Here is an 18,945-nt window from a genome sequence, read left to right on the forward strand (position 1 = left end):
CTTTTACATCCTATGTTCTTCCTTTTAATTTTGTTAAAACAAAAGCAATGCTATTATTTAAACACTCGGTTTTAGGTACTATTCAAAATTTTACGACATGCATATGCCTTGCGGTATAAAATCATACCATTTATCTATTGGACAAGCATGTGATCTTTTTCGTGTTTTGCGTTATATTCTTATAGATATGAATCAAGCATTGACACAATTATGATGAATCAAGCATTGAAACAATTATGATGGGAATTTTTCAAAATGTTTTGTATATTTTTCATTTCATAGTCATATTATTATATAATATACATTGTGCAAAGTTGTAGAGAACATAATTTGACTATTATATCACAATGTTATATTCACAATCGTTTTACTTGTAAACATCCATACGTACAGAGATCTGTATTCAATGTGGTAACATAGTGTCTTTAGCTGCTGAGGCTATTAATCAATTGTTACTTTCATGCCTCTACGGCAAATATTTAGTATCACGTAAAACATTATCACACATAGTTAATATGCCAAATATTTGCTACAGTAAATAGTATATTAAACAATACAGTACATTAAATAGAAAGAATGTAAATGGAAATAATATCCTAGCAGCCCTGTCTATTTTACTGACACTATTGGTTTGGTCTTCTTCCTGTTTCTTTTTAGATAGTCTCGTTAAACTTCTCCAAACTTTTGATGCTGCCCTTTTCATCGATGCACGACTAAAGTGATGACCTCCGTTTGTATGACTGTGGCCTCGATGTGCACGTTGTCGCTTCAATCGTGCAGTTCGTGTGCCAGGTCTTCTTGTTGGTAGCTAGAGCAGAGTAAATGATAAACATTATTAAGTTAAGTATTCTCAAACGGGCAATGTGTAAGGAATACGGCACCATTTCCTGTTTAATATTTTGATATTTTACTGTCGAATTGTCAATATGTAATATGTCTCCGAAGCCGTGTGTCTAAGATAGCAAATTCAAATCACTTGCTACTCATCGATGTTGGTTGGAAACCTCGCTTGGGGTACAAAATTCTTCACGTGAGGAAGCCATCCAGATTGCCTACGGAAGATCGGTTTTCTCTGTTTTTCTACCAAGTTGCCCGTCCGTGCCTAACATTGTACCTGAATGATCTCATGGTACTATTTCACCATCAAGAACTATCATATGACCTGAATTTTATAACTGTTTCTCTAACCTCTCCCCACTATCCCCACAAACAAATTTAAAACGTGCATAATATCTATTTAAAATCTTTATGTTTAGGTAATTCTTAAAACTGTAATTTAAGATTGGTAATTACGTATTACAGTTAGGATTTCGCTATAATTCTGTTACAGGAAGGCTATATATATTAAATCAATTTCAGAGCCACTTGAATGAATTTTGCCATATGTAAGTCTTGGTTATTTTATACCAACCCTCGTATATGTTTCAGACTAGTAGCCTTATATAACGAGCTACACGTTTTGAGGAATACAGTCCACAGCACATACAATAAAAAATTCTAACATTTCGAAATAATAAAAAAAATACACCAACTCGTAATAAAATATTGAATGAAATATAACCCATAATATAACCTTCAAAAATTACTGAAAATTGTATTGATCATTGCGCAGTAATATGCACATACCCTATGAATAACACCTTCAACTTTAAAGGTGTATGATAATAACTTAAATTTCATCTTGAAAATTTGAATCTTATGTAGGTATTTGCTTGACATTAAAGATTGAAAGATGATAAAAACCAATTTTTCATGCTCCTCGTCTTCTTCATCCCCCGTGCCATGACTCTCGGGTGGCGGAGGAAGTGGCTCGCCATATCCGTGCTTCGTGTAATTATGAACAGCTGCAAATTGGACCATGGTTGCTAACACGAAGCAGAAAGCCATGGCAATGTAGATATCTAAGGCTGTTGTATATGATACCCGTGGTAAATCACTCCGTGACTCCAGTCCGAGAAATGTCATTGTTAATACTGTCATTGTACCTAGTCAGAAAGAAACAGAAACAAGAGTTGTCTCCATAGGATGACACATGCCCCCGATGGCACTTTTAATGAATATATAGTTATGGCCGATGTTAGAGTTAAGGACCTTTGACCTACGGAACTGAGTCTTGCGCGCGACACGTCGTCTTACTGTGTCACACATTCATGCGTAGTTATTTTAAGATCCATGCATGAATGACAAAGATATGGACCGGACACGCCTATCAATGCACTATCATGAAAAATGACCTTTAACGTCTAAGTGTGACCTTGACCTTTGAGCTACGGACCTGGGTCTTGCGTGCGACACGTCGTCTTACTGTGGTACACATTCATGCCAAGTTATTTGAAAATCTATCCATGGATGACAAAGATATGGACCGGACACGCCTATCAATGCACTATCCTTTAATGTCTAAGTGTGACCTTGACCTTTGAGCTACGGATCTGGGTCTTCCGCGCGACACGTCGTCTTACTGTTGTACACATTCATGCCAAGTTATTTGAAAATCCATCCATCGATGACAAAGATATGGACCGGACACACCCATCAATGCACTATCCTTTCATGTCTAAGTGTGAACTTGACCTTTGAGCTACGGACCTGGGTCTTGCGCGCGACACGTCGTCCTACTGCGGTACACATTCACGCCAAGTTATTTGAAAATCCATCCATCGATGACAAAGATATGGACCGGACACACCCATCAATGCACTATCCTTTAAACGTCTAAGTGTGACCTTGACCTTTGAGCTACGGACCTGGGTCTTGCGCGCGACACGTCGTCTTACTGTGGTACACATTCATGCCAAGTTATTTGAAAATCCATCCATCGATGACAAAGATATGGACCGGACACGAAAATTGCGAACAGACTGACAGACCGACAGACAGACTGACAGACCGACAGACAGACCGACAGACAGACTGACAGACCGACAGACGGTTCAAAAACTATATGCCTCCCTTCGGGGGCATAAAACATATTGTCAAGTCATCTCAGTTTTATAGAGTACTATATATACGCAACTCTTAGATAACATCTTTCACCGTATTTGATATGTTACATGGAAAGAATTAAGTTATTTAAAAGCACTGATACAATTAGTTACATTTCGTAAACTCGGTGCAGTCACATGACACGACTCATATTTCTTATCATAATCTTATTCATTTCGCCACCACACATCAATTTCGAAAAGTCGTAGAAGTACAACACGTGTCTTGTTTAAAACGAGGGAATATTTATTTATATGTAAACGGAAGTTATACTAATACCTTTATTTCATATTTTCTAAGAACAAGTTTTATGCATATTTGAATTCTTTCGTTGACAGATCCATGTTTTTTGAGTTTCCTAAAAATTTAATTGTTACAATGTCATGTGCTATCCCTTTCATGTAGGTTAAGTGAAATAGGGAGCTTTTCGTTTTTTCTATTGTAGATTTTATCCCTGACGTGACGATACATTATACGCGACTACCAACGATTATCTTTGAGGATTTTGTTTGTTTTGGGTTTAACGCCGTTTTTCAACAGTATTTCAGTTATGTAACGGCGGGCAGTTAACCTAACCAGTGTTCCTGGATTCTGTACCAGTACAAACCTGTTCTCCGCAAGTAACTGCCAACTTCCCCACATGAATCAGAGGTGGTATCTTTAAGGAACATATTAATTAGACGAAGTCTAAATTGAAAAATAGAAACAAAACGAGAAATATAGACAAGCACGTCAACCAGATCAACCAGCGTATTAGGTAAAGGGATATTTTCATGTGCAGTTTATTGCATATTAACACATCCATTTCATCATAATTAAATTCACTAGATTGTCTTGTAGTTTCGTCATAAGCCAAAGACTGCTATCTTAAAATCGCTGCTAATGGGTCATGTTTGGGTAAGTTAGCGTAAAGCGTATTTTGAATATATCATGTTGACCTTGTCCTACTTTATAAACATAAGCCAAAACGCCTGATCACATTTAGTATTAACATACATGTTGTGATGGATCGTATTCAATTGATATGACATTTGTCATCCCATCGACTTAGCTTAGGATGAATACATTTCTTCTGCGTCTTAATTAACTTAAAAGCTTGAAATTACATATTATTAAGCACAAAACATGCGGCAGACCTTTTAGTTTTAAACTCTATGTGAGATTGTTTGACTTTTCAATGACGACAAAGTTAATGAAAAGAGGGATTGTATTTAATCATTGTTATCACACGTCTTTTTCTACATTATGTATTAACCTGACCGGAATAGCTGCATCAGATAACTTAACATTAACGTACCTAAGGCTATTCTGTCCGCTGTGGCCTCTCTGTTTATCCAAAAGGCAACCCAGGACAAAATTACGAGCAAACAGCATGGGACATAAACATTGATTAGAAAATATCCCAGATGTCGACTTAATCGGAAATCTACGGAAAGCACTGTATGCCATGCTGAAAAAAAGAAAGAAAGGAACAGAATCGTAGAAACCCTGCTATTTAAATATGTTTTTATAGTAAATGACTCTTTATTTTAAAAGCAATTATTTAAGATGTTTGGTTATATTGAAAAGCAAAACAATTTTATATTAATTGATAAACCATTTATTACATCCTGATGATTCCAATGATCAATTCAAGTCCGCTGGTTGTTTGCTGCTACACTAATATTTGAACGCGGGAGAATGTGAACAACAATTCTAACACGATCAGCAAATAACCTACATACATGTAGAGCAAAATCTATCTCGGGTTATTCTGCAATAAACCACTCGCGTACAATGACGTCATCCGATCCAGGTGCATAGCACGGTCGTAAAAAGTAGTTACTATTTTTTTCTAACACTTTTGATACTAGTATGTCGTGTTAGAATCGAAATAATAAGTTCCCAAGTGTGATTTATCGTAGAATAACACGGGTTTTTCGCTCTTATGCGAAACAATATATCACGAAGGCCTTCGTGATATATTCTTACGCATAAGAACTCAAAACTCTGGTTTTTCTACGATAAACCACGTTTGGGAACTTATTATTTCTTAAATAATCGTAAATTCTTATCACTAATAAAATAAATCTGTCCTTACTTATTCTGTCTAATACCATACGTCATAAAATTGGTGCAAAATTCCCTGCATTTTAAAGTCCAAACAACGATACACAGCACAAAATTGAATGATTTAAAAATTTGAGTTCTATACCAAGTCTATATAGAATCAGTGCTAAATAGCGTAGTAATTGACACCGAATAGCCTGACAAGCGAATAGTTAAAGTAAATGTTTACTTGTACAATATGAATAACTATCTTGTTAGTTCTTTAAATTGGTTTCTTTCCACGCAGTGAGCAAAACCGCACACACACCTGTTCCTAAAAACATGAGCGCGGTGCGCTAGGACACATTTTAAGGGTGAAATCATAAATAAAGCTTGGCCTTTCTGTGTCGTGCAACAAAGTTGCTTGTTCGAGTTACAGATACACTATTTATATAAAAAAGAAATCATGTGACGTAATAGCATAGTACTAATCCTGTGTTTGATCCTTGACCTTGTTATACCGGCAAACATTTATCATTTTTGAAACTACAGACTTCTGAAAAAGAGACAATTCAATAAATTCAACATGGCTTACCGCCTTTAAAGAAATTCACAGACGTGTAATTGAAAGGGGTTTCCAAAAGATCGAATTGTGATAGTCTCATATCCTTTGGCATTTCCACTGGGTTTTCATGGCGCCATAAATATGTTACATCTTTTGTAGAATATGCAACTGTAAGAAATATATATAGAGAACACAATGAACCACTTTCTATAGGAAAAGATGTGATAAATTTGTTAGCGGCTTCATTAACGCCTTAATGCATTACATGTGCAAGACTGACGCATTCAAGATATGGAAATATATATTAAATGATACGAATGTCTACAACGTTGATATATCACGCGAACTGAGAAATACACAAACACATTTTTTTATTAATCAGAACTAATAACTTTGTCCGTAATATCTTTTCATAGGAATGATTTAAGAATGTAAAATTTGAACAACCGTTTACACTTTACAGTATTGTGGTGCTGGTTGTATCAAAACAAAACTGAACTAAAATATAATTAACCAAACTTATTTTAGCAATAATAAGAAATTCATCTGAACAGAAAAACTTACAACTTCCAATATGCAGGGGACAATTTTGTTCATCTAGGGGATATTTTCTCAGCTCCATTTTACAATTCGCTCTAACGGTTAATCTAAAATTAAAATATGTGAAAAATATTATTTCAAAAATACTTTTCTGTTTGAGTAACTTACTTGAAAGAAAACGTAATATTTAAACTTCGTGCGTGTACCAATTTTATAATGTCATTCAGAACAACATTTTATTTGCACGATTTTGTTTGACTGTTGTAAATAGCGATATATAGATGTATATTATTTGCTACTTTGACTTTATACAATCTGTCGACCTGCTAACAAGTAGTTTGTAAATAAAAGCACTACAGAAACGCTTACTTAAAAAGGAAAAAAAACATATAAATTACAATAATTTGGTTAGCGACTCTATACACAAGTTTACTGTGTGAATGTTTTGAATGTATAAGGCTAGAACGTAACCAAACAAAATAATAGTCCCGGTTCATCGAGTCTGTTCATGGGGGCTAGTGAAATGTTCAACGTCCCCTACATGTGTCACTGACTTAAGCGGAACTCTACAATACAAGTACATTTGTACACTGAACAGATTCTACAATCCAAAAGAAACAGAAAATTAAAAGAACACCTAAAGTACGGTGTAGCTTTGTATGACCCCCACCTAGCGCTTAAATACTGCTATTTTTATAGTTAGTAAGACCACCCTTCTCGGGGTCTTCCTTTTATTAAAACTTCTGTTTAAATTTAAGTCGAACCTTTGATATAATTAGATTTTTACATCCTGTCTAAATAATTTTATGTGATCATGCAATAAATTAACGCCTATATGACTGCTTTTGATTAAAGAATGTATTGAAAATGTAATATAAGGCGAACCAAGTATCATAAACTTTTTATATGGAATTATTTCACTGGCTATATATCAATAAAGAGGAAAAGCTGAACAAACTGCGTATATAATTGTCGATTTTCGTGCAAATTTCCAGACATACTGACATTAAATCAACAAAAGATTTACAGAGTTAGTCTTCCGTAAAAGATAATACAGTTATAGTTTGACTTCCATCAATATTTTCTTTTAGTTTTTGTCATAAACAAACATCTGATACCATTTGGTTGTGAACATAACATATATCTTTACTTTTGTTTACTTAATACATATACTATAGGAAAGACGACATCGCATGGTAAAAAGAAAATAGTCTTATATGTGCAAGACTGAGATAAACAACGATTTATATTTTTAAAAGAGACCTATTTTGGCCAAGTACAAACATTTACCATATATCTTATTCATTTATGGTATCAAAAAGAAGTCAGTTTGACCTAACTGATTTATACTAGAAATGCTATTTAACATTAATTCAAATAACAGCGAGACATCTATATGAAAAAGTACACAAAAGTCGATAGCAATAATTTAGAGATAATGATTTGTTTTCTAATTTAAGTGGAATATATTTTAAAGCAGCGTGCTTACGCAATTGACATGTAAAATAGAATCATAATTACACCTATTTTAAGCTGGTATTTGATTTGTATCCTCGTTAAAATACGTAATTCAACCGAACAGAAAATAGAAAGGATACAACGTGCATCATTGTATAATTAGTTTACGGATGAACATTTTGTACGACAAGATCGAATATTTTAACATTTCCACATGGACAGCAAATATATTAATATTTCTGATTAATTATATGATTCAACTTACAGACCATAGTCAATTAATTTACAGTATACATAGAAATGTGACATCACTGACGATAGCTCTGCACGTTCGGATAAAAATAATTCTTCACTGAAGAATTGGATTAAACACTGATTTTTCAACACTTCATAATGAACAAAAAAAGGTAGGGTTGTGATCATGACTTCTGCTAGATTGTTTTGAAACATTTAACGCTCACACACGTTTTCATAATTATGGGAGACCACATGAAATTCTCAATTTGATAATATTGTTATGTTTGGTAAATTTTCGCGAAACTTATCTGGTTTTCTTATGCAGATGTGGGCACTAACGCAGTTTTTTCCACTTCATATCTGCAGTTCTTTTCATGAAAAGTTTCTATGTTTTCGCGAAAACTTTTCTGAAAACTTGATATATTTTCGCAAAACCTGTCTGGTTATCGTATGCAGAAATATGCCACCATAAATGAAGTCTGTCTTACATCATTTATTACCTACCGATCATACAGTTCGTCGCGTACAGAGGCACAGTCTGGTCAAGTATTATCGAGTAAAGGAAATAAATGGGGAAAATTTATATAAATATATAGCAATTTGTAGCCCTCCTTTGTCTGACAGCGACTTCAATAATGGTCACAATCTATTGCTTGCGCCACTGACCACACTCCGAAATAACATATAATAAAATTGATTTTTGGGTTCCTGCCACTTTGGTCAGTTAGCAGCCAAATGTTCCCTTTAAGCATTGTATATATTTAGACGCTAATTGGTTTGAAACGTACACTGGATTGCTTAACTGAATGTATCAGGTGCGTTTGCTTATCAATGAATAAAAAATTATAATCTACCTCTGTTTCATATTGTATAGTATAATGATGTATAATAATAATATATACACAGTCCAATGACAAACTAAAGAATAGTATATGTCGTTCGCAAGTTTGATATAAAAATACTTCCCTCATCAATTTTTACCTCAGTCTTCTTTTTTTTTTAACATGATATCAAAATTTTTTATGAAACATTTTAAAATGAAGATATCTAAAAATGTGAACCCATATGTAAGAGAGCTTACTCTGAAATCATTTTATAAAAGGCACGGTCAAAGAACGGCTTTGCATATTTCAGTACCATCATTATTATATAATGTTATGCTTCTTTCAATTCTTTTGCTGTTATACGAATGAAGCTTACGTAAGTCTACCAACCGAATAGAGATGTGAATTATATTTTCTCCTGATTACATCCATTTTATTCATTTTATTAAGATATTTCTTATTATAAGACTCTGATAAATGTTTTATGTGCATATATACTTTCGTTCCATATTCCTACTAAAACTTTGATAAATGATTATCTAAAATAAATAGATGTTTCCCTGATTTTTGAAAACAAAGATAGCTATTTAGAGTCATTACTAAACACCATTTCTTGCCTTGAAAACTATCAGAAAGTATGTTTATTAAACATTTCACCCCAGCATTCGCAGACAGAATCTAACAATGATTCATGTATCAAATGACCTTTTCTAATATCAGACAGCTCTTTTGTTGAGATGTCAGTTTTTTTAGCTCTCCAACTGACTTAATATTAGCTATACAAGAAAATAACGTGGCGTAAAGGACAAGGAAAGAAATCGAAGAATTTAGGACATTAATTCAATTTTAAAAGATCAATAATACTATCGTTTGTCATGTGTAACATACAGGTTTGTACCATCATGTTTTTATGATTTCCTTAGCAAAGAATTTTTCGTATATTTTGTCCTATTCGGTAATCTATATTATTTGATAAAATAATGAATACAGGTGCTTTCTTTATCATTGATAAAGTACCATTCATTGGAAATAAATTAGCTTTTTATTTAACATGTGTTCGATTTACATAAGGTGTGCACAAATATTCATCTAGATTTGTTTTTAAAATTACTTAAAACACAGAACGTAAAACCGCTTCGAACATTGTAGAAAATGGCATCTATGGTTAACTCTACCATGGTTTTCTTCTTTAGTAGGGAACTTATTAGAACATTTTCCTGAATTAAGATCTTTTAAAACGGTAAAAATTCGATTTCGTTTTGAATGACTTATTTCAATTGAAAGATAATTTGAAAACTACCTTTAAAGACATTTTTGTATTTTCGGACTGCATCCAAATTAAGCATTATTGCAAAACAGCAAAGTATTCTTATATAAACTTTTGCCATATCACGGGCAGCAAGTGTAAATATGCATTTAGTTTTTTCAGAACTATTTTGTGTTTGCAGGATATAATAATATATAACAGTATAAACGTTTATGAATTGTTTTCTATCGCAAACAAGTTATTATATCACAAGTGTTATAGACAAAAGCTTAATGATGTAATAGAAAACAATTATGATTTAAGATTGAGTTTTGCATAGGTCTTGAATGGTTAGTGTTAAATGATAGGTTTTTCGTGATAGAGATTTGTTTAGCAAGAAACTTGTTTAATTTTTTATTGAAATACCTTTTTCGTTCCTCGTTTTTCGTCATAAATACATAGGAAGGATTGTATCCATTCCTTGACAAAGATTCATTTTGTTTCATATATCATTTAGGAATCAATTGTTTGACTAACAACTTACAATTAATTTTAGGATCATGACGCAGTGTAGTAGAGCTCCGCTTAGTCCGGTGACAAGATGCATAAGGTGTGTTGCATAATTATTTAAGTAACTCTCATGAACAGACTCAGTCTACCAAATCTGCTATCATTATTATGTAATATTTTGCTCTATGTTTCCAAAAGGTCTTCTTACAGATTTAATGATACAATATAGAATATATTATAAAGATCATTTTCAGTGCTTTTTAAAATCATTCTTAAGGTAGTTCCACATTTTCGGATCAAACCTATTCATACAATTAAGAATTTGATTAAATTCCAATATTTCAAAACTTCGACGAGCGCTCGAATTTTGCAAGCCTGGTTTGAAACTTTTGGACGTCAGGGAAATTTTTATAACGAACATCCTTATGAAAATCACAACTTTGATGACATTTTTGGGAATAGATATTTTTCTAAAAACGTAGATTTTACTGAAACGTATCACAGCCCTAAACACGTGTTGGCTATAGTTTGTGAATATTGTTATTTTATAGGTCCAAGTGTTTGTTTGAAGCTGATTTAAGGTATTAGATCACTAACAGAGAACCTCCTTTTTGAAGAGTATTCAATTCCTAACATAAACCTACTTTTACTGCAATTCTTAGGGGGCGTAGGTTCAAGCCCTACTGGGACCAAATTTTCCCCCCTTATTTTCCTTTTTTTCTAGGAAGTTTTTACTTCTTTCAAGACTTATTATTGATTTATTGTACAAAAATGGAAAAAGATAAATCTTATAAGCGATTTCTTGGTGTTCAAAGTGAAAAATCTTTAAAAATATTGAGTTACATGCTCTATTTTGCTTTCACTCTTAGATTACATATTGTGGAAGAAATTTAGGTACTAGGTTTTACGTCTGACGTAAGATTATTTTTAAATGGAGTAAGCAAAATCCAAAACAGAAACACAGCATTCGACCGTATTTTTTCAATGTTAAAGTATAAATTCTGTCTCATTAAATCCGTTTACTTGAGGCACCATAGAAAAAAATGATATTGACATTTTTATTTTGTGTTTTATAATTGTTTACCAATAGTTTGATGTTTCTTTTATTAAAATTAATGGTAAAATGAGTTCTCTGCAAACGTTTTGGATAGTGGCTATCACTTTGAAATCTGTCTCTACCTGAGCTTGAGGAGATACCATAAGTTATACAAAATTTATAAAAAAAGGCACGGTAAAAGTTGTTTAAAAATTGCAAAATAGTGCAAAACACAAATACCTTTCAGAATATACCAAACAAAGACCACTTTGTAAACATTACTATTAGTGATCTAATACCTTAAGATATAATTTTTTTGCAATTATTTAAGGTATCAACACTTTCAATATATTACTAAATCTCTAGGAAGATATTTGCGATGCCATTATATGAATTTACTAAATGGTTCCCACAGATTTATCAAATGAATTTTGCTCCCGTATGACGAGCTCAGGCTTTATTTTACGTGATCCGAATAAATGACGTTATGCTCTTACTTCCGGTTTATCAACATGCATAATTAGTTTAATGCAAATACAAAAGTTTAATAAGATAAATGTTTGATTTTTTTAATGTGTTTATGTCTGGGATATTTGCTCTACGGTAACTGAAATACGAGTCTGTCTTATTTGTCTTAGCATTAAAGACAAATGGCTTTCAATTGAGATGCAGAAACCAAAGACACTTAAAAATATTAACAGAACTGATGAAAATTATATCGCTCTTTATTATCAGTGTTTAGAATATATCTTACCTTTGCGAAAACAAGATTTTTCCGTCCCTATATATTCTGATGAATCTGTTAGGTGTAGTAATTGTATGTAAATATGACTTCATGCCATTATAAAATACTGTGTCAGGGTACCAAATTCTCTCTAAAATCTAAAGTAAAAAAAGCACTATGAAATAATAAAAAAAATCAGTAAACTCATTTGTATGAAACGGTATCAGTCTATTAACCAGCTATAAAACATAATCACACGTTAGTCTATTCTCTGTAAAATATAACGTATTAAACACAAGTTCAAGACTATGTTCTCTGAAATGTCGAAATGTGAATAAGATATATTTTAAATAGCTTATAATAACTTGATGATAAGCCTCAAGAGGAAATATTAAATTCCTACTCGATTGCACAGGTGTGTTTCATACTAAATCCCATCAGTGTATAAATTTTACATCCTTGTATGTGGTAGCTTCAATGATGGCAAGTAAAGGCAAAGTTCCCTGATGAAATCTTAGTAAAACGTAATAAATATGTTGAAATAACTTATGTACATGCATATTAAATATATGAAGACATTATGTAGAGGTTTCTTTTGAAACCTGCAACGGATGAGATATAAGTATACTAATGTATATAGAACTGGCAATTAAAAGAACACAGTGGAGTACCACCTTAGAACGACAACTGGCAAACAATACCACTAGAAAGATTAACTAACCGTTTAAGTATAATATTTTCTAGCTAAAACTGTCAAGTTTGCTCTTTTTAGAAAAAAAAAGAGAGAAAAAAAAAACAGCAAAAACAAACAGAAAAGCAATGTGAAACTAGTAACTAGAAATTCACACTTCGTGCATTGATCGTTAACTTTTTTAATTACTTCTGTTTTGTTGGAGTCAGTGTTGCTTCATACCTCACTATTTAGACGGTGCAAAAAGGCGGAAAGGTACAGTATATTTCATAACCTTTCGCGAAATGATTCAGGCGAACCGAGTCTTCTTTGCTTTCTATGCTTCCAAATGATCATTTTATACGTTATTAATTAACGATAATCAATTATTTCAACGTTATTACCTTTATACTTAGTTGAATAAATTCATCGGATTTAGTGCTGTTGCTATAAGTCGTTCCCATTGCCAATCGAGGATCTGTCCAAACCTGCCGGAAGTAGCAATCCATGGTAAATGCCTACAATTATACGTGAAGTATTCGGTTTACAAAATCCTATATGATGCATATAAACATATTGTCGTAAACCCCAGTCCCGGGGTTAAACTGTTCGACGAGGACCTTAATTGTGGTTGTTGGCAATGTTCTTATTGCTCGAGTTTTGGGGGTAAATGTTCAGGATGACCGACACCACTGGCTTAATTAATTTAAGGAAAAGCCAGATTCCTACATAAAGCCGCTAAATTCTGGGCTATTTCAAAGTTATTATAATGCCAAGTGCTGTAATAATAAGTTTAGTTATTGTAACACCACTTAGATTATAATTTGGAAAAGTCAACACATTATGTAGAAATTAATAAATGAAGACACAAGAGTAAGTCCAGTTTTACAAATCTATTAAATCAAAAGTCCTATAGCTCTCATAACCACACATTCACAACTACAAAGATATTAATTATGTCAACAAATAAGTTTCTGCAATTAATATATACACCAGTTATGCAATTTAGTTACATATAATGTACTTTAAAAATATGTCAAAATTATCGGAAAAGTCCAAATAAAATGCATATAAATTCCAGTAATTTTCTTAAACAAATAAATTAAACTCAGAATTCCAATTCTTCCCCAATAAAAATAAAGTCCAAAGTTCCTAAAATTGGCTCCAAATTTCCAATAATTTCCTAATTAAGAGAAGTGTTTAATCCAAAAGTGTAAACTTGAAGAGCCAAGAAGTAACTGATAAGCCCATATTTATAGAGAAGCACCAAAAATGCTGCAATCTAATTGGTCAATGACCTTTTCCCAAATATGTAAAACTTTTCTCACCAAATGCAAGAAATAGAACAAATGTCATCAAAAGACAATAACATAAACACAAACTAGAAGAAAAATTACACCTTATCAGTATATTTCAAATTACAAATAATGGTTTTAAAGCACTAAAATCAAGTGTCAAAGAGTTGACACATAAATTCTCCCAAAGTTATCCAATATGGCTGCCAAAATCAGTCTTCACATCTAAGGGCCATTTTTAAAGGATTACAACAGAACAAGGATTCTAAAAAATCTACAAAATTTCACATAACTAAAAATTAATATCATTGACATGACAGTAAAGTTTCAGACCTGAACAGTATCTCTAAATATTGTTAATAAATATTTTCATTGGTCAGCTCTAGTCTGTAAGAAGTGGACTTGCAAAAATGTAAGCAAAGTAGATTTTTCATAATTACTTTAAAGCTACATAATGTCATGTCCTCAAACTTTACATAAATATTAAGACATATATTTACAATATATTGAAAGTGGATATACCATGGCAAAATATAAAATATGTATTTAGGAGCATTTAATGGTTTCTGCTGATAAACTTTCTCGAAGTCGGGAGTTTTTTAGGTATATTTTTGGGAATAACTCGACCAATATTTACTCAATAAGGGTCAAACTTTCAGCAAAGCTCTGTCATAATGTATTCTTTAATGTACGGTAAAAGAACATGGTAACTAAAACTATTTATTTAGATATTTACAAAAAGCAAAATATTTCTGAGCCAAAACCCAGGTTTACCAAAATATGTTATATATAATTACTGTTAACCTTCGCCATAACTTTAGTAGCTTTGTACATTGTTTAGTCTCCTGTAATTTAAGAGTTTGCGTTATGACCAAAACTGATAAATATTTATGAATTTACTATTATTTATTTTTTCTAAAAATCAAACGATTCATCGTCTTGGTTAAAGATATTTTGACACTCAGACGTCCTTTTATGTTCTTGTGGGTATTGCCAAGTAGTTTAAACGTTATCCCCTTATAGTTTTAGTGTTGACGGTTATCAATGATTCAAGTTTGAACGTCCGTAGGCGTTTCGAACCGCTTCTTAACTGTAACATTCATTCAAGTGTATCTGTACTAAATAATAATATAACCGGAACAAACTATTACCAGTTTGTATAAAAGCGCTAATATAGAGTAAGGGGTAACAGGAACATCCATAGGACATTTAATTGCCATTGTTTAAGTGCAATATATCTTTTTTTTCATATGGTAATAGAGTCTCCAATACCTTTCACACCTTCTAGCATCTATCCTCGAATCATGGTCAGTAATTGTTGTTTATTTGTCAATGTCGAATTTTGAAAATTCCTGTCTGAAGTAATCAATTAATAGAAATCTAACACTAACTAAATTTAGCTGTAGAAGAATTATATAATATGATGATAACCTTTTATACATATCTATGACAATGGAATAGCACATTTTTGTAAGACGTTAATGTTTTCTTACCATGTCCATTTCAGATATAGGTCCCAAAGATCTTATGTTAAGATTTAACTGTACGTCTACTGGTTCACCTGAAAGTGATCAATAAAGAGAAATGATTAATAAGAATATATGGGGCCAACAAATATTTGTTTTGATTATAATACCAAATACTTTTAACATGTCATCAACAAAACTTATCGTAAGAAAAAAGCAATGCTAAAATCTAGCCCCCATTCTCGATATAAAGTAAATACATGGACCTCCTGGTATCTTAAAAATAATAATCTTGCATCTAGTTGTAATTGACACATGCTATTAATTTGTAGCCTTTATATTCATTAGTAGGGTATTCGGATTTGTTACTTTAAACAATGTACATAATCATATTTTTTCACGTTGATTTCACTGCTGCGGCATTACTAATGTCTGGCTAAAATAAGCTAACGGCACAAGTGACGAATCTGCATGACCTTTGTACAAAATTAGTACATAGTTTTCCTGTATTGAAAACAAATCGTGTTTTAGATTGAAAAGTAACATGTTTAAAGACTGACAAAACTCAATTTTCTAAATAAATGGTTGTTGACATTGTAAATATCGGTTTTGGTATTTTGTTATGTCATAATTGGAACCTTTGTTGTATTTGATGATGATATGAAACAGGTTATTCCATCTGAAACTGATTAGCTTTACGATTTATAAATAAACATTTTATAATGATATACCTCCATATCCAGGTCGTATTCGTTTATCATAGTGATTCAGCATGTCTTCTAGAGCTACCGTGATTAGCTCCATTTCTGTTATATTGCTGGTGTCTGTAATTGCATCACTTGTACTGCTGAAAGAATAATGTTATCAATAATTTCGTGTAAGTGTTACATTAAACTAAAACGTATGATCCTGCATGTTCAGAAAGTCATTTTATTTTTCAAAAAAGGGAGTCTTTGAGCAAATCACAATGTTTATGATAGTTTCAAGTACAGTAAAGTAGTTTTCAATGTCCAGTTTAACGAAACATTTTTACAGTTAATAATATACATATTTTCTATCATATCAATAGATAAAATTATTGTTCGTGTATTTAATGCTGAAATTAAATAGATTGAACTTATATAATCTAATTTTGACTTTATTTGGAAATATGTCACGTCCGCACATCTTTGTTAAGATTGTTAAACTTTAGGAAAGGAATTGCATTTTTATTAGCTAAAATAGGAGTTGCAATTTATATGTGACATGTTATACGTTTATAAATGCCAGTGACCCAGACATTTTCTTGGTTTACCGAAAAGAATGACGGAAAGTTTGTTTCAGGTTTCTCGCTTGTGATATCAAATTGCAATATATAAACTAAGGTAGTAATAATTCAGTGAAAAAAAAAAAACAAAGACAAATATCAAACAGGGAATGCCACGTACCAAAATCGCAGCCTCCCCAAAAAGAAACCTACAGCACGCAGACGTGCACATCATAAACACATACACACACATACACTTGCACACACACAAAGCCAACACACGAGGACAAAACGGACAAACAAAGGAACACACACACATACACAAAGCCTACACAAAAGGACCAAACGAACAAACAAAGGAACACAGTGGGGCACCGCCTTGGAACGGTCAGTGGCAAAAACACCACAAGAGAGCTTAAACCGGTTTATGGTAAAGTTCACTCTTGGCAACGATTAATTTACAGACTTATGCCGACATGGTCTTTGACCGCTTTAGACATGCATTTCAACAGAAATCTTTTTGAATTGCTTCGTGTTAAGTATTAAAAGCAGGCATCTTATGAATGCTCCTTCAGGAGACAAAGTCGTAAAAATACATCTTGTCATGTCCTGAAAAGTTAACAGAAGTCGAAATACAAGGCAATTCTGGTTTTTCTAACATGCTGCTGCGTGTGTCGCTCATAATTAAAAGTCTAGTACATGACTGTATACAGTTGTTTAGCAATTATATGATCAAGCAATTATTATAACATTTAAGCAGGGAGAATGTTAGAAATAAGATAGCTCAATAAAAAACACTGATATTATATAAAGTACCTCCCAAGAAACCATTACAGAATTGGTCGGATCACCGAGATTAGATACAATATTTCAATGAGAGCTCTTTAATATAAAATCGATCATTGCAAGAAAGTTGTAAAAACGAAAAGCCGTTTCATCAATGTTGTTTTAAGAGATGTGTCAGTCGTACTGGAAAAATGGACAGACTTAAAGTAGTGATATATAAATCACAAAACCTCATTCCACTCAACAGAATGCCAAATTACAACCATAGCCTATTTGCATTTAAAACTTCGTTCAATATGTATGTGAATGCGATGGAACAGCTAAGCACAGACAAAGTATAAGAGAGACTGAAAAATGCAAAATGTACCTTAGATAATGGCGAAAGATGATAGAAGTACCTGCATCAAATCAATACGCTGTCTTGGAAGTGTTGGATTAATTTGAAAGTACCTTTAAGATATGAATTGCATATCACTAATAACATTCAACAATATTTCGTAAACTGTAAGAAAAAACGAACTATCCAACTAACCGAACTGCTTTTCGTTTAAGATTAGGTTAAAATTCTTTGACATAATGATGATGCCTGTCTGAGATACCGATATGTATTGCTTTGTTTACATAAATAGTTATCGCATGCATCAGTCTTTCACATTGCGAAGGTTAAACAAGAAGAACAACATATGTGACTACAAACATCTTGGAATTACTTAAGATTGGTCTAATTACGTTTTTCGTTCAATATACATTGTAAAAATCACAAAACAGCATTATAAATAATTACTTGCATTAAATTCAGTGCAAACTTCGATTTCCATTCCTATTACTCATTAATCAAAATATGTTTTGTCTAACAATTGTATCATGCAAACTGTTCCAATTCCGGAGAAAATTCAAGAAAATGGCAGGAAACAAGGAAAAGACAAATATCATTAATCATATCATTAATCCAACATTGAAGTATTTTAGTGAAATTAAGGTTTTTTGAGTAATTGTAACAAATCTTTAAATATAGGTGAAATCACACTTGAACAAATTAGACAATTATTAGGACGAAACGTCTTCTATCAGTGCTCTTTTTAAATCTGTTGCAATCACAAGAGGGCCATGATGGCCCTATATCGCTCACCTGTTATCATTGCACTTAAGGACAAGTCTTCAAGGTCAAAAGATCATAATAGAAATCAATCAAAAGAATTATGAGAAAATATAGTTGAAATTTTCTTTAAGTAACTTTAAAAACAAGATTTGAAAACTTTTTGTAGAGGTCCACTAGGCAATGCTACATGTCAAATATCTAAGCTCTTCTGGTTTTTTTTAGAAAATTTT

At 32.4% G+C, this 18,945-nt stretch overlaps 1 protein-coding gene across 1 annotated transcript; it reads right to left on the minus strand.

The window, feature by feature from the left end:
* Positions 1-247: 247 nt before the first annotated feature.
* Positions 248-16,428, minus strand: LOC123558900 (gamma-aminobutyric acid receptor alpha-like). Its single transcript, XM_053543212.1, has 9 exons — positions 16,316-16,428; positions 15,612-15,679; positions 13,228-13,341; positions 12,184-12,311; positions 6,143-6,225; positions 5,609-5,746; positions 4,283-4,435; positions 1,744-1,985; positions 248-808 (listed from the first exon to the last, which is right to left on the minus strand). Exons 1-9 carry the CDS (start codon positions 16,386-16,388, stop codon positions 530-532), a joined length of 1,278 nt encoding a protein of 425 aa, XP_053399187.1. The 5' UTR covers positions 16,389-16,428; the 3' UTR covers positions 248-529.
* Between the last annotated feature and the right edge of the window lie 2,517 nt (positions 16,429-18,945).

The sequence above is a fragment of the Mercenaria mercenaria genome, chromosome 5 (genome assembly GCF_021730395.1).
Source record: "Mercenaria mercenaria strain notata chromosome 5, MADL_Memer_1, whole genome shotgun sequence".
NCBI lineage: Eukaryota > Metazoa > Mollusca > Bivalvia > Venerida > Veneridae > Mercenaria > Mercenaria mercenaria.